General features: G+C 33.0%; 1 protein-coding gene and 1 pseudogene across 1 annotated transcript; one reads left to right on the forward strand and one right to left on the reverse strand.

Annotated features, from left to right (window-relative positions):
* Positions 1–3936: 3936 nt before the first annotated feature.
* Positions 3937–4954, forward strand: LOC148202545 (uncharacterized; annotated as a pseudogene).
* Positions 4955–5011: 57 nt separating this feature from the next.
* On the reverse strand, positions 5012–27491 carry LOC148202546 (DNA-directed RNA polymerase I subunit 2-like). Its single transcript, XM_088110380.1, has 27 exons — positions 27155–27491; positions 26697–26779; positions 26469–26588; positions 24750–24826; positions 24131–24194; positions 23910–23980; positions 23160–23237; positions 22997–23042; positions 22683–22863; positions 22550–22602; positions 16974–17047; positions 16705–16822; positions 16228–16315; positions 15891–16006; positions 13762–13889; positions 13585–13664; positions 10966–11207; positions 10726–10890; positions 10436–10600; positions 10288–10362; positions 9926–10029; positions 9771–9846; positions 8983–9111; positions 8764–8904; positions 7756–7968; positions 6242–6496; positions 5012–5820 (listed from the first exon to the last, which is right to left on the reverse strand). Exons 1-27 carry the CDS (start codon positions 27318–27320, stop codon positions 5401–5403), a joined length of 3528 nt encoding a protein of 1175 aa, XP_087966506.1. The 5' UTR covers positions 27321–27491; the 3' UTR covers positions 5012–5400.
* Positions 27492–27545: the final 54 nt, after the last annotated feature.

Raw genomic sequence — 27545 nt, forward strand, 5'->3', positions numbered from 1 at the left:
CAATATATCATTTATCATTTATTTATTTTTCTCATTATTGAATTTTTTATTGCTTTACCACTTTACAAATAAAAGACAACATTTTTAGAATGTTTTCATTTGTTTATTTACATATATATTTTAAGATGATAAATAATAAATGTGGATTTTGAAGTATCAAGCTAAAATGTAAAAATATAGAATAATGCCTACAACGAGAATTACATAAGATAAAGATTCATTCAGAAAAATCTTGATTAGGATGTCTCCAATGAACATAAATTAAAGTATTGAAATGGTGTTGTACGCAGTTGCCATTGCAGTGTGAATTCGTCAAACATAAGAAATTTTGAAAGCGAAATGAGTGAAAATTAAAGATTTTTCTTTGCCGTTACTTAAAAATATCATTTTTTGGACTATTGGATCGACCCTAAAGACTACTATTATAGTGCTTGTGAAGATGTCAAACTTCATTTCACGCATGATAACGTTATCTTTATCATTGTTTTTCATTTAATGATAAATAACAAAATTAGATATTTGAAAATTAAAAACTGAAAAAATTATAGTGAATAAAATAATAAAAACAAAAATGTTGAATTGTAGGATTTGTGCTACAGTCTTAATATGAATTTAATTTAAGCAACATTAGTATAACTATCAATTTTGTACTACATTATTCAATAAATTAACCAGAAATGGAATTTAAGTTTTTATTTACCTTCTATATATTATACATTCCCATATTACATCATTTAATAATTTTTTGATTAATAAACTTCACAACTAGAAAATATAATATTAAATTGTTTGGTTATTTTATTATTATTATGGTTTCGAAAATTTTCGGTGAATAAACCAAATGTCATTCAGTCTATGCTGAACCGAATGTATTATAGTTTGTTTGAGGTATCAGTGAATGTTACAGATTTGATGTTTACCAAAATTGATATAGTGTTTTACATTAATGGTATTTTAGAGTTTAGAACTGTAAATTGATAATTTTTGGATAGAGTAAAATATAGGTTAATCTTTGATGTGTGGTATTAATGGTGTTTAGAGTTGTTAGTGGAATTTGTAGATTTAAACAATCTTTTGAGTGCATGATCTATGAGAGTAAGTGTTGGAATAGCTTTAAAAATTATAAGATATGTTTTTTAGAGTGTCTTTGGATTACATGTTTCTGTTATACATACAGTTTTGGACCGTTGGGAATTCTAGGATGGGTGCTGGATTACATAGCAACTGCTAGACATCACAGTGATAGTGGTGACATTTGGGAGCCAATGTTACAGGTGCATGGCACTAGGCACCAGTTGTAGGGTGTTATGCGCCTCTTTATTAATTTACTCTGGGCTGTTTCAGTAAAATTACCAATTTCTATTTCAGTAATGGTTGGATTAAACTAAAATTTTGAGAATTAATCCATGACAAATGGTTCTTCAGTTTGACTATTGGGACTGTCTATTTGAAGTCTATGGTTAGACAAATAAGTTGGACACGATTGTCTTATTTTAAATTTGTGATGGTAATTTTGTTTTGAAATTTGGTGCAATTGTGTGCTAAGTTAAAGGTATTGGATGTTGTTTAAATTGTATATTCATTGCAATGTTTAAATTCTTGAGGAACGTAAAGGAAGAGGGTTTAATTCTAGAAATGAACTAGTTTTGATGGTAGGTTAGCGTACGAGGGGTTTTTGTACCAAACTAGGCATATTTGCCTTTAATATTACCGAAATGGGCAAATTCAATCAAAATTACGAAAATGGGGAAGTCGTGGGGGACCCAAACGACTTCAATTGAAGAAGTCGTGCCCCCTGCACAACTTCACCCTGTTCATTTGACCAGGGTTGAAGTCGTGCATCCCAAAAACGACTTTAGGGTATGGTAATCGATTACCACATGTTGTAATCGATTACAATACCGTTTTTAATAAAAAAATATAAAAAAAAATTGAAATCGTAGGGGGGTTCACGCCTAAGAATATCAACTTAAGACCGAACGCTCACAATCACAATTCACCAAGGCCGAACGCTCAAGATCCAAACCTAAGAATACTATCTTAAGGCCGAACGCTCACAATCACAATTAAACAATCACTAAGTCACAAAGACTGAAGGCTCAAGATTGAAACCGAACACTCAAGATTGACCGAACGCTCGGGATCATTATCCGAGAATACCAAATTAGGACGAACGCTTATAATCACTATTACACCAAAACCGAACGCTCAAGATTGAAGCCTGTACCAGCAAGGGGCGGACGCCGTACGGAAGGACGCCCATTTTAGTGTCTACGTCATAAGACCAGTGAATGATCGTCCGCCCATCCCAACACTTGAAACCTGGGAAATTACCCCGCCACTGACTAACGTGGAGGATTGAGTGCAACAGGGCGGACGCCCTTGTCACACGAGATAACTAACACGTCCCAAGGCCAGCCGCCCAAAGAATAAATCCCGTGACAACGGCCGGCCATGCTACTAATCATCTTAACGTAAGGTGAATCAACTTGGTTTAAGGTAAGTAGAGTTTAGAAGCTATTGGGCTGTTATGGGTCGTGATTAACTTTTCACTAATCCCAAGCCCATAGCGAAAACTATAAATACAAGTCCACGGTGAGTGGTAGATAGGTTACATTGAATGCACATTTATTGTTGTTCCTGAGAAAAGCCATTGCTCTGAAACTGACTTTGGCATCGGAGAATCTTTTGCAGGTCTCCACCCCTCGGGACCGAGAAGGAAACTAAGACTTGAAGAGAAAAGACTAGCTACAGGAGCAAGACCGTAAGAGAACTTGGAGATTTAAGACAGCACAGCCCTACACATCCGAAACAAAGCCTAAGAACACCAACTTAAGACCGAACGCCTACAATTACTAATACAGAACCAAGACCGAACGCTAAAGATCACTCTCTGAGAATACCAATTTAAAGACGAACGCCTACGATCACTGTTTCACGAAGACCGAAAGCTCAAGATTGAAACCTACCAATTTAAGACCGAACGCTCAGGTTCACCAGCCGAGACTACCAAATTAGGACGAACGCTCACAATCATTAATCTACCAAGACCGAACGCTCGAGATTGCTTCATGAGAATACTAAATTAAGGACGAACGCCTAAATCACCAATTCACTTGAATACTGCTTGGACGAACGTCTAATATATTACTAACTTTTATTCAAGGAAGAATCATACCGCTCGTTACATGAGAATACAAAACCGAATGCTCACTTGGCCTACCACTAACTTTTATTAAAGTCGTTTTTGGGGTGCACGACTTCAACCCTGGTCAAATGAACAGGGTGAAGTCGTGCAGGGGAGGCACGACTTCTTCAATTGAAGTCGTTTTGGCCCCAGGACTTCACTTTGGGTCAAAATTTGCCCATTTTAGTAATAAAGAGGGCATATTTGCCTAGTTTTGTGCAAAAACCGTGTACGAGGTTTATGTTTATATTGATCATTGAATCTCTTAAACTAAGACTACACATGGATTTGTTGTCGTCAAATGAAACAACAATTATTGTAATTATGTGATAATGGATGAATTAATGAAAAAGCTTGGATATATATATATATACATTGTTAATTATACATTTTTTAGTTAATTCATCCTTTGAAATTTGTGATTATGGTTTTTACTTGTGATGATTATTTCTCTATGTTATAAAAGCAAATGATATTACAGATCTTCACCTGATATTATTTCTTTTATGTGTCTTGTATCTTCGTTTGTTTTTTGCCTCTTTTTTTATCCAAATTTTCTCCTCAATCTCTCATCTTTTTCAAAATTAAATTTCACCACATTGAAATTGAAGAGTTAAGGAACATTGTTAGACTGATCAAGTTTATTTTTTATCCTTTTTTAAGCAAATTATTTTCTTCTTGCATGTGATTAATTTAAATATATATTTTTGTGAATAGATGAGAGGTGATAAATTTATATTTGCAACATTATGATAAAGAATAAAAGAATTGATTCTTTTTTCAAAAGAAAAACTTGTGATGAAGATAAAAGAAATGTATCTACGTTAACTAAGCTTCAGAAATTTCATAAGAATCCCAGAATCGAAGAAAATGAAAGAAAAAAAACTCTCCAAGCTCCTATAGTTACATATAATGAATTTAAAAGTTCTTTAGAATGTGATTCGGAAAAATGCCCTCAAATTTGACAATATCCACTAAATCTTATTAATGAAGTACGAAAGACGTATCTAAAATAGAGTTCATATCAAATACATTTAAAAAATTATCCGTGATCGGATAAAAATATCATCCAAAAAGATTTCAATACACTTGTTTGATGTTTTTTCTTCGTAGTTAAAGTATTCGCCACTAAAAGATGTTGTATTATATTGCTTAACTTATTATCTTTTTAGTAAAAAACCAAGCAGCCACCCTAGTTCAGATGTTTTCATTGTTACTTGTAATTAAATTTGTATTTGCTACTTGTAATTAAATTTGAATTTGACAATGGGTTGATTGTCTTTATTATTGTTTTAACTTTGATGACTGTTTCTTTTTTTTCTTAGGTTTTAAAAGTTGAAAAAAAGTTAATAGTGGAAAAAACTATTCTTTCCTTAAACACGTAAGAAAGGATCCTTCACAATAATGTAGTAAGAGTTTGTCAAAACTTATAAAATCAAAATTACCATATTAGGAATGTTTTGAAAGCCCAAAGCTAAAGTATAATTGTGTCTCAAGACTTCAATTGACACAGTTTGTTTGTTTTTTTTCACTTCAAGGTGCTTTTAGACGTCAAGATGACACTATTGAATCAAGGAACCAAGTCAATTTTTTTTTGAGATGATAAAACTCATAGCATCATGCAATGATGAAGTTGCAAAAATTGTTTTGGAAAATGCTCCATATAATTCCAAATATTCACATAAAATTCTAAAGGAGTTATTGAATATTTTGTGCAGTAAAGTGAAAAACCATATTCGGGAGGAAGTTAGCGATTCCAAGGTTTAGGTAAAGTGAGTTTTTTAATTAATTGACGGTATACGAAAGGTCTACATACTAAGTATATCATTAAACTAAAAAATTGTATAAATTTACTCGGAATATGCAAAATAGTAATATAAAATTATATCTACCATCAAGCAATAATCAAAAACACAACTTAAGGCTACGATAGAATTTACAATAACTAAAAAATCCACAAAGTCTTCTCACCGTCTTAATCAGTCGAACAATTTCCACATAACAATTGACAATGAATAACACTTCAAATCTTACCAAAATTTTTAACTCTCCATGATGTGAGCAAAATTTCTGCTGAAAGGGTCACCAAAATTTGTAACTCTTCATGATATGAGCAAGCATCTGAGCTCCATTGAAGATTCATGCTGCAATCACAAGCTCGTCACATCCAATAAGTTTAACAGCAGCTGAGACTATACTACAGTCTAAACATATTAGGCTCCAACTTCAGCTCCATCAGTGAGCTTGAGAGTCATTTTTATGTTCATTGCAGCTAATTCTGCAGCCAAATATCTGAATACATAGGGCATGGCAACAGTCTCCATGCCTTTACTCGTTTGGCAAGCATGACAAGTAACCTTCTTCGCGGCTCTTCCGGGAGGTAGCCCACCGATCTGGCGCACCGGCCTCTTTTGAGGCTGGATGAATGTTGTTGTAAGCATGCTTCCACACAGAGAACATACGTCAGCAATGTGATAATCAGAACATGTGTGCAACCTATCATGCAGAAGATATGCAGCTCCGTGCGCAAGCAGAGAGTCACGTTCCATTTCACCGAATCGGATTCCTCCACCACGCTTCCGTCCTTTTATCGGCTGCCGGGTGACCTGATCAATTGTGCCAGTAGATCGAACCTGTAATAAGGAAAAAGCACATGGTATCAAACAACGTTTGTTATTATTTTTTAGTTTATAGGGCAGTAGGAACTTAACCCTTTATTGAAACTCGGAAGGAGTGGGGAAACGTGAACAAAAATACCGAGCAATCAATCTACTTGTCAACAAGATTCAATATTAAAACTGTTATTTATTCAAAATGTCTCTGAAATAGTTGTCGGCAGAAAGCAACTAAAAAGAACAAAGTTATGTTCTACTGTTACAGTCCCGCCAGCATAGAAATCTTTTGAGCTTAAATTTGATATACATTATGCAGTTTATAAAAACCACACTCTTAAGATAGAAAACATGACATTTTCGACGTGCTATCACAGAAAATATGGAGAAGTATCCTTTTGTTGATGATTTTATAGGAAGTGAGAGCAGTGAATTTGTTCACCTGAAATTTGTCTGAAACCATGTGACGCAGCCGCTGATAATAAACAGGCCCAATAAATATTTCACATGTTAGTTCTGTTCCATAAACACCGCTGTATAAAACCTCCAGACCGTGATAATTAAATCCCTTTTCTTTTAGCATAAGACCAAGATCATCCACAAGTGAACCTGATTTTGAATCAGATCCCTCACCGTCTTTCTTCACTGAACTTCGAAATGGAGTTGCCTCTACAAATTCTCCACGTAAGGAACCTCCCTGCAAGAAGAAATTATCATTAAACATGCATGCCTTCAGAAGTGAGACTGATACAGCACAAATAAGATACAGAACCTAAGAAATTGATATAATTATATCATCATAAAAATACAAATATTAATTAGAATAAACATATCAAGTTTTCTAAGTCATTATTAATCATTGTAGATACAATAAATACTGTAATTTATCTAAACATAGTACAATCCCACTTGTATTGATACAAAATTTTAATAAATAATTTAAACTTGAAAGATGATTCGTGAATACTACAAATACAAGCTATCATTTTTGTATTACAAGTATGGAGCTTCAAGTTACTAACATAATTGGTAAAAAGTGCAGACAAACCTAAACAATGATCCTCGGAAAAATAATTAAGGGAACCAGATATCCTGTCTTCCACCTAACGTAGTGATGCATTTTGGACAGTGAACCAGTCAACAAGGAAATTGCTCTAGCCAGATAGCAGGGTGGCTACTATTTTTTAAATTTTATAATACAAACTAATAAGTACCTATATTCCTATATAATAATTGCTCAAGGTTCTTTCACCTAAACCAAGAAAAACATTTAATTCTTCTATTTTCAATGCAATGTTATACCCCTTACAGTTTTTACTCCAAACAATTTCCAGTGCATAATAAAAAAAGAAATAAGGGTATGATTAGAAAAACAAAAGTTGATTTATCTACAAATAGTAAATTTGTCATAAAAAGCAACAAATTATCCTCCACAAAAGACTATTACATACGAACAAATGCACTACATGTATAAATACTTCAAAAGCAAAACGCCCTAAATTAAAGAAATTTATAATAAATAATACAAGAACACGGTAAGAAAGTTGAAAAAGAAAGATGATATTGAAATTAATAAAAAAGAAGCACAAGAAATTAGACAGTAATTAGGAAAATGTGAACAGGGAAGTCTAAAGGAAGAAGAAAGAACAAAAGCAGATGAAAAAGGAGTCTTATAAACTGTGAAGTAACCGAGGTCAGAACAGAAGTAACTACAGTATTCCAGGGGTAAAAATTTGTTAACGAATGCCACTATTTTTACGGACTATCAATGGCCACTAGTGAAAGCTACTCCACTAATAGAATCCCATAGCAGTCCAGGGCACTCCACTACGCTAGTGCACTATTGACTACTACGACATCAACTACAAACGGAAAATTTTCATAATTTATATGATAATCTTCACTCATAAGGATTTTGCATTATGATATTTTTCACACATTACTCCATTGTAGTACCTTAGCGGCAACTGATTCCAAAAGCATAGCAATTGTCATCCTGGAAGGAAATGCATGGGGATTGATGATGAGATCAGGGCGCATGCCAGTATTTCCAGAAAATGGCATATCAACATCTGGCCACAACTGAGAGCAAACACCTTTCTGTCCATGTCTACTGCTAAATTTATCCCCAATAACAGGGTTCCGAGGATGTCGAAAGCGTATGTTAACCTGCTCCAAATAGTTACAAGCACAAACTATATAAATCAGCAGATGAAAGTGAATAATCCAACAAAGAACTACAAGATTTGTAAAAAATACATTAATTGTTAGTATAAACAAGTTAGTCTGTATAGTTTACATAGTTATCACATGTAAGTCAATTTGTACAGCTGTAGGTTTTATTAAGGAGTTAGCAGCTGTCAGTCTTTGTGTCAGTAAGCAATGCATATAAATACATTTCTGTACTCATGCTTTTCAGTATGATGTGATAATAACATTTTTCAGTTCATCTCAAATTCTCAATTTAGTTTCGTTTCTAGATTAACTGACTGATAAAATCAAGCTACAGTAAATACAAAGTAGCTTGAGTTTATGTTTCCATTGCCAGTACCATATCTCTGGTAACAACATTCAGATTACAAATGCAGAAGAAAATATCAATTTTTATCAAAGATGAATAGAAATTATAACTTCAACAGCAAATCAAATATTCTGTCGTCACATAAACAAATCAAATTTAGGAATACAATTGTTGTCATATGAATTATAAAAGGATAAAATTTTATTGAAGAGGAAATAAAAACAGACAAGAAAACACATAAGCATCCTTCACTTATATAACAATAGGGTGGCAGCAAATAAAAAAAGGGTAATAGTCTAGCGAATAGCTGTGTTACTTGCACGTCCAAAATGGAAAAGAACTAAACAAAAACATGAAAGGAGCACAATATATTGTTCTTTTTAAACAGAAATATTAGTTCACCAAATAAAGAGAGAAAATTATAAAGGGCTTTCTTGATTCACCTTCTGAATGTGCTTCGTGTTTTTGACATCCACAGCAACATAATCGACATAAACAGCTTCAGAACCCTTTCTTTTATAGGTGCGTGTGGAACTTGTAACTTCATTATAAATGCTACAATAGGGTTCATCTGGTTGTATCATCTGAAAGTCATACAATAAGTTTTTACATGACAAAATTGAAGTCAAGAGAAAAGAGATAGATGGGCAAAGGCACAATACCTGACCAACATGTGGAAGTCCATCTGAATCAATAGAGGGATAAGATGATTTCTCTACATTACTTTTTCTGAACGTTCTCGAAGATTGGTCTGACTTTTTGCTTTGTTCAGTTAAGTCAATAGTTTCCGTCTTCCAAAAAGAGTCACAGAAAGAAAATTTGGTATCAGAATTTTCAGCAACACAAATTAACAAAGGATGTGAATATAAGCAGACAATGAGAAAACCAGAAAAGGGTAAAATGGATGTCAAAGATAAAAATATTGTTGAATAATAATCTTATTTCACTTTGCTGTCCAGGTTCATCGTACAAGAGATTAAGGTTCAACGTGTAATGTATATCAAATAGGGAAACTAGGATCTGTATATTTATCACTACGTTAATATATGCTCAGTTCTACATAGATTGCATTGTTTTTTTTTTCGCATTCTCTCTCTAACAAATAAATACCTCATGCTAATAATAAATGTCATCGAAAAACAACAAAAAGATATTCGACTAAGAGACTGACAGTAATTACAACAAAACAGTGCTTAATAGAAAATCCCAACTTCCTATAGTACAAAGGCTAGGTTTCATTTTAGTACTTGGCTGCATCGAGTGTGAAAGAACATGTTGGAAGGGGAATAGTGTTACGAACAGAAAACTTAGAGCAACAATGAAATTTGAAAGAAAACTGCTAAAACTTTAACATGAAACAAAGTCACAGACCCTCAATATGAAGTAACAAAGAAAATTAATTATGATGCATTGTGTCAAGAAAGCATAAATGGATGCGGCAGTATCTAACCTGATATATTTGTCCATGAAACATTCCACGTTCCACTGAAGACTTATTTAGAATCATGGCATCCTCCATATCATATCTGTAATTAGTTAACAGAAAATAATTGTTAATAGTGCTGGATGATAAAAGCTACAGTTGTGTTGCATTAAAGCTCGTACCCTGTATAAGCCAGAACTGCCACTATAGCATTTGTGCCTGTCGGAAATTCATCAATGTTGTACTTACTATATGTACTTGTGCGTACAATGGGAGTCTGAGGAGTCTGGAAATACCCAAAATGTATAAGTTATAACAATCTAAGGAGAATCAAGTACAAATAATAACAGTATACCCCATGAAGTGGATATAATTTGGTGACAGATTGTTATGATTAGACAAAAATAATTATATCACACATATACAAGTGATACAATTATATATCATATACTACAGCCCAATTAGTTTGGTTCCCTTGTCACATACAACAATTTATTTCCAACATAGTGTATCTGCAATTTTCAACATGCTGATTTGAACAAACCTGAAGATGATACAATTTCTGATCTGCACGATGTTGAATTGTTTGTGAAGAGAATGCCATTGTTTGCTTTGCCATCTACATCATAACCCAGAGTAAAAAATTTTGTATCTTCGGTAGATTTGGATACCAAGACAAAAGATTATAGAACCTGGCATTGATACATATTTCGTGGACTCTGATTATGATCTGACCACGGGGTGAGATTTGCAACTACACTAAGCATTTCTGTTGGGTGGATTTCTTCATGAGTTGCAGGAAATGAACTTTTTCTTCCACCATCTCCTCCATCAAGACATCTAATTTCCATAAAAACCTGTAAAAAAACAGACAAAAACAGTTAAAAATTGGCAAATCCTAAGTTGAAAGCACTCATCAGTGATGATTTTTTTACAATAGCTCCAAATAATCATATAATACACGAGAAAAACTTGCAATTACCTGCTCAAATGGCCCAATGAATTCAATGTTTTCACTTCCATTGGGAGGAATTGATATATTTTTTACTGGTCGAACAAATCTTGCAGGGGATGTGAAAAGGTATAGACCAGGATAGGCTCCACCCATGCTCAAAGGAACATATCCCACTTCCATGTCAACAGGAATCTGTGCCAAATAGTTTTAAGTCAATAACAATTAATATTTAACTAAGGAAGCACGGCATTTTGACCAAAAACGAACCACTGAAGCAGATGAAACTTTTAATGCTCGTATGTAAGCCACAACTTTCTCCACTTCACTGGATGCTATACAACCAACGACACAACCATCTAAGAGAACAGTAAGAGCTTCAGGTGGACCAGGAAGAGGTGTGTTTGGCACTGATGGTGTCATCCCAACCTCCTTTAAAATATCTTCGATGGACTTTTTTATTTTAAAATAATCTTTAATTTTTCCTTGAGAATCAAAGAATGATGTTATCCCTGAAATACAGAAGCGGAAAAAAGAATTAACTACAATGATTGGATTCTGGATTAATGAACAATTAATCTAATGCAAAAATGTCATTAATCAAGCTTCTGAATAATTTTTAATATTTTATCATACACAAATTAATAGTAGTGTTCTTGTTTGATAGTTAGACACAGTAAACATTTATGCCGTGTTATATTAGATGGAGGAGTTTAACTACACCACTCTTCCGGCCAACTAAGTATTTCAGGTTAAACCAAAAGTTCCAACCAAGTAACTCAAACTGCTGACTCCTTGGCCATAATTTTAATTTGGACTCACCCTCGCGGGTATCATGAGCAACACAATATTATATTTGAGAAATGTAATTACTAATTGTCATCCATGCTGTCGCTGCTTCTCCGTCTATTCTTTTTTTAGTGCAACCCACTGCAGTATCCCACAAGATGTCCATGTTATTTTCGAATGCAATTAAAAAATTTTCAACCCATGTTAAAGAAATCAGCATCCTCAAAAACAAATTCATATACCCTCATAGTTCATACTAAGTGCATTGATTTTTAAAAGAATTTATTATAAGTAAATAAGAGTTTTTAATGAGTTTTGTTTGAAAGCAGAATGTTAAAAACCTGATTGATACACAGCGTCATTTGAAAACTTTCAATAAAAACTGATTTTGCAAGTGAAATAACAGAATGGGTGCCAATGTCCATTCCATACATATATATTTAATGTAGAAGTCTCTTAATTGCAATCCATAATAGGCTTAAATATATTTTTAATATCATGAGTTTTGCTTGGAAACAAAATGTTAAAAAACTGATTGATACACAGCATCATTTAATATCATTTAACGAAATGAGCTTTTAATATCATGAGTTTTGTTTGGAAAATAATTTTAAAAAACTAAATGATACACAGCGTCATTTGAAAACTTGCAATAAAAACTCATTTTCGAAGTACAATAACAAAATGGGTGCCAATGTCCATTCCATACATATATATTTAATGTAGAAGTCTTTGAATTCTAATTCATTATAGGCTTAAATATATTTTAACTAGCCTGTTTTATAGCTGCATAGCTGGCTTGTTTTTTGTTCACGGCTTTTCGTTGGGTCCCCCCATGAGTTTTTTGTATCTATTCTTTCGTTTTTAATGATATTTTCATGTAATGACAAATGATAGATATCCTTGAAGTGTCAGTCTAACTGAAATGTCAAGGATCACCAATGTCAAGGATCACAGTGATATCTAATGGGTTTTATAATATATATATATATATATATATATATATATATATGTGTGTGTGTGTGTGTGTGTGTGTGTGTGTGTGTGTGTGTGTGTTTTATCCTTAATATTATGGGTTTAATGAAGAGTCAAGTGACTATTCCAAGTGGTGGAGTGGAATTGTGATATAATGTCAGCAAGTAAAGTTCTTTAGGATTATAAAATATGTTATTTATCTATCTAAAAAGTTAGGGGTCAAAATTAGTAATTCCAAATTTCTAAATGATGAAAAACAAAAAAAAAATATTTTACATGTATTACTACAAAAGTTTGTGCATTTTATAACAAATAAAACAATAATTTTCAATTTTAGAAGACTAAAAAGAACGAATAAAATTTACAACAACCAAAATCAAAACACAGTAAATTTACCTAGATTAAAAACGTATTAAGCCTTCATTATATTAATAATAACCAACCTGGAAACTTTGGTATATAGTTTTCCAATATTTTTCTAAAAAAATTAGATACCTAGGTGTACAGAAAAAATAACAATTAACATATTTAGCCAATATATATTTGATGTTAACATTATTATATAGGTTCAATAAAGATGGTAATTGACATGACACTACCATGCATAGGGACACAAGCCCTATGATCAAAATCACAAAGTTGTTATTCACACCTCTATTGAGATCATCTGCGACAGAATTCACATGAAAAATGGAGAGTGTATGAGATTAAAATAGAATGAAATCATGCATCTATGTTAAAAATCAGCTCTGCGAAAGCATGAGGGTATGTATACATGGAATATCAGCACATGATCGGAAAGTTACAATTACAAGCTGTTTTATATTCTTCCCTAAAATAAATTGAAAGCTAACATGCATGTCTCTAAGAATCTAGTTTAGTTTAGGAAACCTGTTTCACTTTGTTTGAAGAGGCAATTACAGATTGAAAAACGGCAATTCACAATCTCATTAAATTACTTATGAAAAACAATCTCACCCGTGTAAGAGGTAGATCAAGGCAGTCACATATGTGGAAGTCACTAAGAAGTACACTTCCTAATTAGTTGCAAAATGTCTACTATTTAGGAGAAAAGAAAACAGAGGAAGATAAGTGAACCAGAAAAAAGTAGGAAAATTAACTTACTACAAGTGCGAGTCAAATGATTCAACAATCCACAAGGCTCTCCATCAGGCGTGTGCACAGGGCAAAGAAAGCCCCAAGATCTATTTATATAATTATATAAAAATTTACATAAAAACATATATATGCACGTATATCATAATAAAATCACAATATATTTACTATGTAAAAAGTACTAACTCAGGTAATAGCTTCCGGACAGTTGTTGTACGGAGTCCAGCAAATGAGGCCCCTCTATGAACGGAACGAAAATGTGATATAAAACGTAAAAAGTTTAGCCTTTCAGCCTGAACTGTATATCCTGCCCTCTGATTAAGAAGAAAATAAGCTATGAATAACTTGTTGGGGAACAAGCAAACAAAACAAGATATTTAAAGCAATTAAGAAATTAGTCTTGCTATTCATTAATATAGTTTACTCAGTCTTAATTATTTTGGCTATATTGCAAGAAATTCCTATTAACTATAGCCATTTTCACAAAGCTTCTGGTTCAACTAAAAAAGAATGATTTTATTATTTTCATTCATAGTAATTACATTCTTCTTACTCCTATTTGTAACAATCTAATCTTCTAGAAAGGGAAACAAGGAAACAAAATAATCTAGAAGATCATACACATGTTTTTCTCTAATTAGGAAGATTTAGTCATAGGAGACGAAGCAGAGCTTTTAGTGAATCAAAGGAGACGAGCGAAGAATATTAGCTTCATGACTCAGCTAAATCAGAAAACCCTAATTTGGTGAGTCCTAAAAATGACTTCATTTTACAATAAAAAAATCTTCACAAACTTGCCAAATCGGAAGCAAGCTCGTGATTTCAGTCGTTTGTATATTAAAGCAACCACCCTAAGCTTGTTTAGTAGATTTAGTCCTATTGTGTGAATTTTTGGATTGAAACAGAGTAAGACAAACCATACAATGTTTTATTGTCATATTTCTTCTAACAAGTGTTTATCTTTTGACCTATGTTAATGATATTGTTATTATAGATATCACTAGAATTGCTCAACTAAAGAGCATTTATTCAGCCACTTTCAAACCAAATATCTAGCCTATCTAAAGTACTTTCATAGTATTGAAGTAGTGCAATCATAAGGCACATCATTTCACAATGAAAATACGTTCTTGATATTTTGAAGGAGATAGGTCTGACAAATTATAAGCCCATTGATAGTCCTATGAACTCAAATTAAAAGTTAATGAGACCAAGGTGAATTTTCTCATACTCGGAGATATATAAAGTTGGTTGAAAAACTCACTTATCTTAATATAACAAGACCTAGTCTTTGTTATCAAGTGGGAGTTGTAAGTCAATTTACACAGCCCCCACATTTATCACTAGAATGTTGTGATTAAAATTCTCAAATTTGTAAATGGGAACCTAGGACGGGGATTATTGTAAACAAGGGAGTACTCAAGTCATAAGGTATTGTGGTGCATATTAGACTGGTTGTCCCATTGACATGAGATCTACCACAAAATATTGTGTATTCCATGGAGGGAACATTGTATCTTGGAAAAGTAAAAAAAGTGTTCTCGATCTAGTGCAAAACCTAAATAACAATCTGTAGCCCCAGCTACATGCAAACTTTTAAACAACTCCTTCAAGAGTTGAAATTTTATGAAAATGAGGAGATAAAGTTGTATTGTGACAACAAAGCAACTCTTCATATTGTCTCCAATCGATTGTTTCTTGAGAAAACAAAACATATAGATTGACTTTGTTAGAGAGAAGCTATTGTCCAAGGATTTTATTACCGAGTTTTTCAGCTCTAATGAACAAATTGCAAACATTCAAACTAAATCCCTAAGAGGACCTAGGATTCAATTTATATGTTTCTAGCTTGGTGCATATGATCTACAATCTCTATGTTGAGGGGAAGTGTTGAAATGTAATGTTACTTTTATTATTCTTGTTGAAATGTCAATAATTCATAGGACACCATTAACAACATGATGATAGTGCACGTGTCATACAGAAGGTGCATGGGAAGAACATCAAAAGAAGAAAGGAAAAAGCACCCAAAAAGAAAGCACCAATTCTATTTTAGCCTTATCAGATGGGCTGGTTCAGATCATGCTGAAGTTATACTTTAATCTGGACTAATCAATTTCAATTGCTTTGGATTTTCCTTTGCGTGTCTAGCCTGAACTAATTCGGTTTAGTTTGTATAAGGAGATCAAGTTTATTATTAAATAATAGGAAATTGAAAAACTGAAAGAAAACAAAAATAAGTATGTAACAATTGACAGGTTGCAAATGCAAAATTATAAACAGTCGCATAATTTAACTAATTGGAAAGTCAATACCTGTTGCAGATCTAGACCCGTTTGTGTAATTAATCTTCCAGTTTTCAACATGTTTTCAACTGCTGAACTGACTTGCTTTGACGAATTTTTATCCATAATTTTCTTAATTTGAACAACTGCAATACCAAAGAAGCAAACAATAAAATGACAAAAGTTACATATAATTAATTCAACTTAAGCCATACTAATTTGAAAACTATACATAAAGTCTCAAGATCATTCCAGACACAGTAAACTACTACACCAATTAAGCACACTAACCAAAAGCTGAAGCAAACAGAACAATATAGAAATCCAAGAAACAGCAAGCCCAAATAACCAACAAATGTATACATACTGTCGCTGATATTAAAATTCTTGCTCTTTTTATCGATCTCATCCATAAGAAGCCTTCTTCCTTTTTGCAGCCAATCTTCCAATTTTTCCTGAGATAAAAAGTACGAAAATACAAGAATCAACATTAAGAGATGGAAAGAACCGTGAACCAGAGCATAGGATAAAGTAATAGAACTAAAAGCCGAAATGATAATGAACTAGCAAGATATATTGGAACAAGAGTGTCAACAACAGAATACAATGCCCCTTCTACATCAGTTGTAGGATCAAGGTTAAGAGAATCAGTGAAGGTTTATGTAATTGGGGTTTTATATGGAACTTGACCGATTCAAAAAGGCACAAATGAACAGGTGTTTCAGAAATTGAACCCTATTCCATTCTGAGTTTGAAATCAAAGTCAATATCCAAAAGCCAAATGGGACCAAATATAAACTTTAAGTGTATGCCATTAAGCCATTAAAATGAAAAACATTTATACCTTGATATAAAGTGTAATCAGGTGGCCAGGGAGTAAAACCTCCTGATTTTGCAAGGAATCAGGATTGTCTAGAACCGATGTCTGGTCTACAAGCGAGAAAAGTTTCTGCAACATGAAGCTAAAGCGGGAAAAAAAGGAGCCCAACAAAACACAAAAATGTGAGAAAACAATACATAAATCATTTACCAAAAGTATTTCTTGTCCATAAGAAAGAACATAATCTGAGTAATTAAAAATCATCACATAAATTAGAAGAGCAAGTGGCTAACATGAGAAGATTGAATTTGTCAAAATTCTCATCCAGATGAACTAATATGCAGTCCTTCAAAACAGCTTCAGCCACCTAGAAAACAAAGAACTTCATAAAATCACTGGAAAATGTCTTAATTTTTATTTTTTTATACACAAAATATTTCTTTCAAGAAGAATAGGATGTGGGGCTCAAACATAAAGTGAAAATTTGGTGTCTGGATTATCTCTCTCTACCTTTATACAATGTGTTAGAATCCTTAAAGGGGCAAGTTTCCTTCCTCTAAGTCTGTATGACTCTTAGTGTTGCCTACAACTAATTTGAACACCTACCTATAAACTTTAAAAACTTCATAAGATGGAATGATTTTTTGAATAACCCCTTGTTGTTGGCCTAGGAATTCAAACAATTTTAATTTCAACATCCAAAATCCTCAAACTCCAGTTTACAACTTCAATACACTACCAATGAACTGACACTTGCAAGGAGGAACTAATATTAGTCGTAAGAGGCTCTGATATGGAAACCCATTGATTAGTTAGATAGTTAGTTACTTAGGTTGGAGGAAGAAATAAAGCATGTAACCTATAAATAAGAGAGTTGAAGAAGAGGTCACTTTGTCATTTATGAAATTGTTAAGACTGAATAATTGTTAGCTTATACTGTTACAGTTGTCAACTATTACTAACAATAGCTTTTGTTATAAGCAGTAGCCTATATATAATCTTGTGACCATATTTTAAAGTGTGTGAAAATATAAAAACAGTTCAACTTGTTTCTCTGATTATTTTTCGTCATCTAGTGCTACTTTTTCGATGCTTCATCTTTTCCGAATGTAAGGTTGCTTCATCTTATTGTTCTTGCAAATCTCTCTTCACAGGTATCATGAGTTATTATTTGGTACTTATGTCACACAAATCTTCTTTGAAGCACCTTCACCTTTGCGAAGTCTTCATTTGTTTATACGGCTTTTGCTTTGCTTTGCATTCTTTCCCAACCTCCATTGCTTAAAAGCATGATAAATCAATTTATCTTCAATAGCTACAATATGTTAAATAAGTGATAAAAATGCATATGCTTCAGCGATTCCTTGTGAATCTCGTGGTTCTGCTTTGCTATCTCACTAAAATTGATTGCAAGTTTGACTAAGTTAATCAAGAGTATGAGGCGTTCAATGTTTAGGATAAAACGTTACTTGTTGGCCTTTAATCAACCCTCCCTGAGTCAGTTCTATCTCTCATCTTTAGGTTAGCCAACTCCTATGAGGTTCGGTAGACAATTCATGAATATTTTTCATATTCAAACCCAAATGTTGAACACATCAATTGCATACCATGATGCACACAATTTGACTTGGTTCTAAATGAATGGGAGATTATCTTCTCAAGATTAAGAGTTATGTTGATGAACCCACCAGTGTTGGAGTTATCCTCCAACAAAAAAAAATGAGGATGAAATTCTTAAAGGACTTCCCTCTAATTATTCACCAGCTGTTTTGGTTAGATAAAGCATAAAGAGTACATCATCCATCACAAATTCAAGCCCTATTTTACAATCATTAAACACTTTTTTGATTGATAAGTTGAGGAGGTGCAAGGTTAGCCAACCTTGTCATGCATCCTTGGGTCCATCCACTCCTATGAGGATTGGTAGAACATTCATGAATATTTTTGTCCATAAAACAAATCTCGTGCACCTCATTTACATAATAAGATGCACACACTTCGACTTCATTCCAAATCAATGGGAGATTATATTCTCAAGATTAAGAGTGATGTTAATGAACCCACCAATTTTGGAGTTCCTATTCGTCAAAAAGTGTTTGTAATACAATTCTTGAAGGACATCTATCTAACTATGTGCTTGTAAATTTGGCTATTGAAAGTAAAAAGCATACCCCACCAATTGCTAAAATTGAAGCTCTTTTTTACGGTCATCAAACACATATTGATCAATATGTTAGAGATGCAAGGTTTGGTATCTCCTTCATTTAATTATAGTAGTGTTTTATACGGTCATGATGTTGGTAATCAAGGTTGCCCTCGTTGTGGCAGTTTTGGCAAAGGTCATAGTGGTGCTGGTGGTGGCAAATTTGCAAATTTTCAATCTAAAATTTGCTCACATAGCAAATGTCTATCATTTTAGATCTAATGTTTCTTATCAACAGCATGATTCTATGTATTTCATTGATCCTGCTACACAACAATATATTCCTTATTTTGCTGGATCCAGTAATACCTATAATACTTGGGTAAATCATGATAGTAAGTCCAGAACAAAGTTTGGCCAAGTGTAATCGTAACAATTTAATTCTCAAGGACTTGGACATACTTCTTGGATACAAGATTATGGTACAAGCTTTCAGGTAACTGATGAACCTAAAAATATCAAACAACTTATTCATGTTGATGATTTTGATCAAAATTTCATATGGAACGGTGAACATTTAAGTATTTGTGGTGTTGGTTGCTCTACCTTTGAGTCACCTCATGATTCACATGATTTTCAGCTAAACAATTCATTCCATGTTCCTTCTATTGCTAAAAGCTTGTTATGTGTTAGTCAATTTGCTAAAGATAATTTTGTTTAATAATACCTCAAATACATGGATCAATCCTAATAGTAAGTCTAGAAACAAAGTTTGGCCAAGTGTCATGTGTTGGAAGCACCACTCTGACTACAAATAAGGTCATATTAAAGTATATAAGTAGGTGCAAACCTTATTTTACAAGTTGGTTTTGTAAGGTTAAATAAGATTTAAAGTTCACTTTTCAAAGTAATGTTAACGAAATTAATTCTCAAGGAATTGGAAATACTTCGTGGATACAAGATTATGGTGAAATCTTTCAAGTAACTAATGAACCTAAAAATATCAAACAACTTAATCGTTTTGATGGTTTTGATGAAACTTTCATATGGAACTATGAACATTTAAGTATTTCTAGTGTTGGTTGCTCTACCTTTGTGTCATTTCATGATTCACACATCATTTTTCAGCTAAACAATTTCTTACATGTTCCTTCTATTGTTAAAACCTTGTTAAGTGTTTGTCAATTTGATAAAGATAATTTGTTTTCTTTGAGTTTGATTCTAATAAGTATCTTGTCAAATCTCAAGGAACGAATAAAGTTCTTCAAGGAATTGATGGTGTTGATGAACTCTATTCTTATATACCTGGATGCAATAGTTATCCTCCAAACTCCTCAATTGTTCAACCGCATAGCTCTTTGTTTAATGGTGGTGTTAGAGCTGTTAAAATTAAGCAAAAGTTGTCAATTTGCCTCATGTACAAATCTCACTTAGCAATGTTTGTATATTGCAAATTATCAGACTCACGGTAAAATTTCCCCATCCAATAAAATTTGACTCTTGCTCATCTTGTTGTATTGGCAAGTCACCTAGATTGCATTCTCATGTCTCTAAATCTGTCTACTCTCCTTTAGAATAAATTTTTACTTATCTTTGGGGACCTTATCACCTAACCCCTTATTCATGATATAAAATTTATGTGCCCTTCATGCATGTCTATTCAAGGTTCACTTGAATTTTCCCAAGAAAGTCTAAAGTTGACACATTGTCTATTTTTCAAACCTCCAAATCCATGGTTGAGTTACAACTTAATTTAAAAGTTAAAAATATTCAATCTAATTAGGGTGGAGAATATCAATCAGCCATGGTATTAACTATAGGCTAATTTGTCCTCATACTCACTATCAAAATGGGGTTTTGAAAGAAAGAAAACCCTATTGATTAGGGCCTCACTTTATTGAATCATGCTTCCCTTCCTTTACAATTTTGGGATTATGCCTTTACCACTATAGAATATCATATAAATAAGTTGATCACGTCTTCTCTCATGTTTGTAATTCCCTATTCCATTTCTTTTAATAAAGATCTAGATTTTCAATTTCTTAAAGCCTCTTTGGTTGCTTGCTTTCCTTTATTAAGACCTTAACATTCTTATTAAGCTAGAAAATGACATTTCATTTAGGTCCAAGCAAACTTATCACCAAGAGAGAAGTCGTGTACTTTGTGCATCAATGCTTCCAAGTTCTACACAAGTTAAACTTTGAGCATTCGATGGATATATTCATATGCTTTCTATTGATTATAAGGGCTAGGAAACATTGTCATGAAATATTTTGGCACTGTTGATATCACAAAGAAGGATATCAAAGGTGTCATACTCAACATATTGAATTGCCCGGTTGATAAGATACCATTATTTATACCACACAGAACTCTTAAAATCCATTTTTTCTTGTGGTTTCAATCAACATATTTTAGGAAGTTTTAGATTTTATTCCTATTGGTTTTAACTATGTATATTGGGTGTATCTTGGTTGTATTACTAGCATATCAATCTTGCAATCTTAGGGATTTGTTTCCTGGAATAGGTTGTGCTTATTCTCACAAGGTTGTGATTGAATGCATACTACAGTATCTTAAAGGTACCTTGTTCCTTGAACTACATCTTCCACCGACATCTCATGTCCAACCTATGTCATTTAAAGTCTTTTGTCATGCTGATTGGTCATCTAATGTTGATGAGAAACCATATGTTTTAGATGCATCCATCTTCTCGGTCCCAATTTAAAATCTTGATGGTCCCACAAGCAGTGAGTTAGTGCTCATTCGAGCACTAAGGCTAAGTATAGAAGTCCGGCACAAACTTCTACTAAATTAACATGGATTTCTACTTAGCTCACTGGACTCCAATTTTCATTAAATTGTTGTGTCTATTGCTCACAATCCGATGTTTCATAACCACACTAAACACATGGTGATTGATGTTTTCCTTGTGCAGGAAAAGATTAAGGCAGCAGAGCTCTTCATTTATCACATACCCGCTCTCAATAAAAGGGCAGGTGTGTTTACCAATCCTCTATCTTCAGCTTGTTTTGCTTTTCTTAGAGACAAACTCAATGTGTAAAGTTTTTGTTGTGAAAAATCTTCTCCTTGGGTTCGAGGGGGGTGTTAGAGTGAATAATTGTTCAAGTGAACAAATATTAACCTTCACTGTTACGGCTGCAAGATTTTACAGCTATCAGCTATTACTAACAATAGCTTTTCTTGTGAGCCGTTACCACTAAATAATCTTGAAACCTTTTTTTAATGTGTGTGAATTAATAGTTTAGTTTGCTTCTCTCCTTTTTCTTCAACAAAAATAATTTGGGACATTTTGGGCATTGGAAGATTCAACCCCTAGAAATTTCATATATAGGACACTGTATTTCAGGGAGGAATCCTTATTTCTTTTTAAATGGATATCATGTTTATGTCAGGCTTGTTCATGTCAAATTAGACTAAAGTGCAGCACATACTAATCTCTCCAAGAATGAAAGTGTAATAATTCAAAGTAGAGAAGTCGATTAAATTTAAGCATTTTTCATGAGGGAAGTGTAATTCAACATTAATAAATAATGAAAACATAAAGACTCTTCATGTCAAATTAGACTAAGTGTAGCACACGTTAATCTGCACAAGGAAGGGAATTTAGTATTTCAAAATAAAGGGCAGTTAAATTTAAACATTCTTCACGAGGGAAGTATAACCTACCATTATTAATATATAATAATGAAATCAAAGACTTACAATAGGATAACTGGCTTGCTTAAGTTCAGGCATAATAGGTTGGAAGTGCTCTCCTGATTTAAAATGAATAATTAGTACAAAAAATATACAAATTGTTTGGAAAAAAGACTTTGAACAGTGTCAAGTTAACTACCAATATACTCTAGACATTGATCTTGGGTGAATAGAGACAAATCTCGAAGTTCGTCTAAGATTATTTTTGCCCTTTCACCAACAAGCTGGGTCCCAACAGCACCCTTTTCCTTTGCATACTTTTCATTATAACAACTTGTCAATTTTACATAAATTTCGCGATCAGATGTCCTAATGAGGGCCTGTTACAGATGACCATTAGCACCATAAATATATCCTCCAAATACAAAAACCAAATAATGGAGAAATAAGATGAATACAGGAAGCTAGAGTAAGACAGAATTTTATTGTAAATTAATAGTCAGCAATCATTACCTTCAAAACAATGCCAACAGGAAGTAAGTACTCCCTTCCTCTTAACCTGAAAAATGATTACCAGGATGAATATGTTTACTTACATCTCAAATCATGGGAATTCTTCTAGGAATAGAAATTATAGTTTGGACTAGGTGTTCTAATCAACAAAAAGGCTGTTTACCAGAAACCAAGTCTTGCACTCCCATTCCGAAGGTAATACAATCGTATTGATAATGAAGACTGATCAGCTCTTACACACCTAGCCATTAAAACATAAAACCTCAAAAGAAATCATACTAAAACATTAAACAATGGGTTAAACACTAAAGAAATCAACATATTTCACTTTTGGCAAAAGTAAAATGGCATAATTGCTGAAAAAAATGATAAAAAAGATAGAGTCCATGAATGGAGAAAATTTAAATAGTAATGAATGCATTGGACATCTAATTACATGCATACCAAATAAAACGCATTAGATATTAATATAATATAATTGTAGTAGGCAATTTTTTCTGAAGAGAACACTATTAGAATATGTCAATCATAAGAAATTATAAATATGTCAATCATCTTGTGCTAAATTGAATTTGTCCACTTTTTATAAAAAAAAAAAGTAACCTATTGGATGCAAAAATAGAGAACAAGGAAAAGAGAGCAAATAAAATATGATAGAATTAATTAAAGATTATCATCTTTTAACTTTGAAGTTTAAAACAAATTTAGTTAACGCATTGCTACATTTTTCCAGTGACGCTAACACTGCTTTGGGTTGGGATACATATTAATTGTTTACAAAACCCATAGAAAACTATTTACTACAAAAGTTGAACAAAATTACTCTTAATAAAGCCCATACAACACTCTTCTCATGATGCACAAGCAAGAAACAAAATATTAGAGTGACATGCAAGTTTTTTCAATTACAAACCTTATTACAACTGCTTTATCAGTGTATCCTTCTCGCCTTTCACTAAATGAATTCCGCACCATACTCATTGGCTACAACATTTAAGGAACCAGAAAAGGAATTAAAAGCTATGACAAGGGATTGAGAAATCCACAATTACCCTTATGCAGAAAATAGGTAAGTATACAACGATACAGGCTTACTCAATGCAAGCAAAGAACATAACACGAAAAACTGCTTACATAATTCCGTTTTGGCATAATTAACAGTCTGATAACCCTCTCAAGGCCATTCAAGATGAAGTAGCTGAAAAAAAAAAGTGTTTGATAAACCAATTATCAGCAAACAATGTTGAAACAAATTAAGGAATGGAAAGGAATAAGAAAATCAAATACTGGTTATAAACAGAACAATTTTTTTAAATCAAGCTTCACAATAGAAAAGCTGTGATGATTCAGTATTGATTCACTAACTGTAGTCTAAAGTAATATCTGATTCATTGCTATTCATTAACAGCAACTTTTAAGTTAAAGTTTATGTTGTGAAGAAGAAATATGTGCTTGAACAACTATTCAAATTTAATTAGCTTTTGCTCTCATAAGTCAGAAGCTTACAAAGCCTAAGGTAAAAACAGGATAGAGACCAGGCCAGACCATCAAGGTAATATTATAATAAAATGAATTTGAGTCATAGAAGCTCTTCTATTATACTACTACATGAAGAACCAACTCTCCTAAATGCAGGCACATAATCTATATTTCAAAAGGAAACATTGCAGGTAAAAGAGTTTATACAACTAAGAAGTTCATCTTTATTATAATATTATGTATTAAGTTTCACAGACAGGGTTTAACCACTTACCCACCCATTTCCGATGCTTCTTCCTTGTAGGACACAAGTTTTTTAGGATCAGCACCTCTTAAGTTGCATAACTTTGACTGCAGCAGTACAGGCAAAAGAAAAACACTCGGCACAATTGCGGAATTAGATAATAAAAAACTAATTTTCTAGCACAACTAGTAAGGTTTGGAGCACAGTTGCACTTAAAACAACTAACCCATGCACAAGAAAATATGCAAAACAAAATTTATGTAGAAATAGAGCAGGTTTATAAACCAGAAACAACTTGTTAGCTTATAAAGGCATATGAATTATAATGTAAAATTCAATTCAAAAGAACTCAAGTTTTTCATAGGGTATGTTAGAATAAGTATTAAAATTTGGGTAGAAGGTAGTTGTATTGGGAACTACTTCATGTTGTACCTATGAGTTGTACATGGTTCTATAAGTAGGGTTATGGTGTAGACTTTTAATCTTTCATCTTCTCATTATATCATATTTCTCTCCTTATAAATAAAAGATCATAAGAGGGGCCTTTCAAGCCCTCCAAAAATATATTTTTCTCTCTTTTTTAATCTTAAGTGGGTAAAATGCTAATATTACAAAATGTTTAGACAAAGGACTAAAAATAGCTTAAAATGTTGGAGGATAGAAAAACGGATGACAAGTTTAAAGTTTTTGCGGCATTGGAAAATTCATGCTACACTTTCAACTTTAGGACAAAAATAATAGTTTCCAAGGATACAGCACTTTTGTATCTTTATTTGGCACAGAGAATATGGCTTCTATCATTAAGCTTTTCTTGGTAGACATGTACAAGAATCAGAAAAGGTCATAGCATCAATATTCGGTTTCTTTTCATTTTGTCATGTTTAAAAGTGGATACTGTACAATAGATGTTGATTTCTTTCTTTTATTTGCTGGGATTTCATTTCAGTTAATCACAAACAAATGTAGCTAATAAATCTACGTTAAAGGGTAGCCTTTAATAAAAGTGCACAGTACTGAAAAACTAAAACGTGCACGACCACAAATATTAGCTTGACCTTGCTGCTTGGCATTGTCAATGCACAGAAATTAATAAGCTTTCTCTAAAACTAAACATTAAGCCAAAAACTTGCCTCCACAAACAACCTAGCTAGCACACATGGAATAAAATATATACTTAAATTCTTCTAAGTCTTATAACAATAAATTTATGAAACTTTCACAGTGAAATTAATAAGCTTGCACTAAAATTAAATATTAAGACAAACACTTGCATACAAACAAGCGAGCACGCATAGAATAAAGTTCTAAACTTAAATTACTTTTTGTAACAACTTTATAAAAATATCACAGGTAAATAGGTCTTTAGTGCCTTTCTTTTTGCAAGAATAAAAAATATTTACACACATGCCACAATAAACAGTTTCACAAATTAAAATGGCAAATTCAAACTGCACATTTGAAAAGTAAATTGCGAATTATTCCATGTAAATATTTCCCACTTTCATCCACCCAGAACTATTTCTGCTCTCCAACCATCAAAGATGCAGAAATAAAAAATAAAAAATACTAAAAAAAACACATTCCACAGTCCTCTTTATATACAGACAAAACAACAAATCCTACTAAAACAGATACTTCCACACATCTATATTTATTTAGAATAACAATTTCCTTGAAGAAAGAACACAACAAAAATCAAATATATAATGTAAAACTTCTCATTTCGTACTTTATGGAGAGTAAACAAACCTGCAACATTATGGGAAACTGCCCAAAATTTATAGTTTCTCTAATAACAGGCCCATCATTATATTGAAAGCAAACATCTACAGTTAGCTTTCCTGTATATGAAATTTTTGCCTGTCTACACTGCTCACAAATAAAACAGAAAAACTAAATCAATCACTAAATTAAAAATAACAACAATAATAAAATTCTGCATAATATGAAGTACGAAATTTTAAGATAGAAACTTGCTTCAAACGGAAGTAAAGCTTCCCGCATGGTCCTCGAAATTCGCTCCTTCTGCGGTGGATACAGCACTGGATTTTCCAACGAAAGTAAGAACCAAGTTAAGAGAACAAACACCAATCCCATCATCATCTCTATATGGATCCAAGTAAGCAAATCCCTGAACCCGATTAAACCACTCTATAATCATTTTGAAGAAAAGTGGAAAATTCCGTTTTTCAAAAAAGAAATTGAGCTAATACTCTCATAAGGTAAAATTAAGTAATGCAATCAATCTCAATCGAAGCTCTCACATATAACTCCTTCAGAAACTGAAGTTCGTAACTTTATATTAGTTTAATAGACAAGCTTAATTCATTTGAAGCTTAAGAGAGTTTAACAACTTTGCAATAATTACCATTTCAACTTCATATAGTAACATTTACTCAAACAGTAAAAACTAAATACGCAAAGAAAAAGGATATTTCTAAGCTTTGTGGACGTTAAATCGTCGAAAACTTCGACGGCTTTGATGTGGCGGACAACGGTTTCCAATCCAGCGTCTACCATATGATCAAAGGAATCTATATGATGCTTAAACAGCTCTCTCAACGGTCCGAAATCCGGTACCGAACCTGGTTTAGCCACCATCTTCGCTGCTTTCGGCACCTCTCGCCGGACACGCCCAGTAAGGTTGCGGAGAGGAGGTTGTGATGGCGGTGGAGTGGCGGTGAAGGGAGTCTGTGCGCGGTGGTTGAGGGGGGAGGAGAAGAAGGTGCGGCGGAAGCTTGAGAAAAAGAGGTTTGAATATGTAACCTTTGGGAATTTAGGATACACAAAATACCTAATATCACTTTCGCGCCGTTGTACTTGAAC

Source organism: Vigna umbellata, chromosome 3 (genome assembly GCF_029865625.1).
Source record: "Vigna umbellata cultivar VRB3 chromosome 3, Vumbellata_1.0, whole genome shotgun sequence".
NCBI lineage: Eukaryota > Viridiplantae > Streptophyta > Magnoliopsida > Fabales > Fabaceae > Vigna > Vigna umbellata.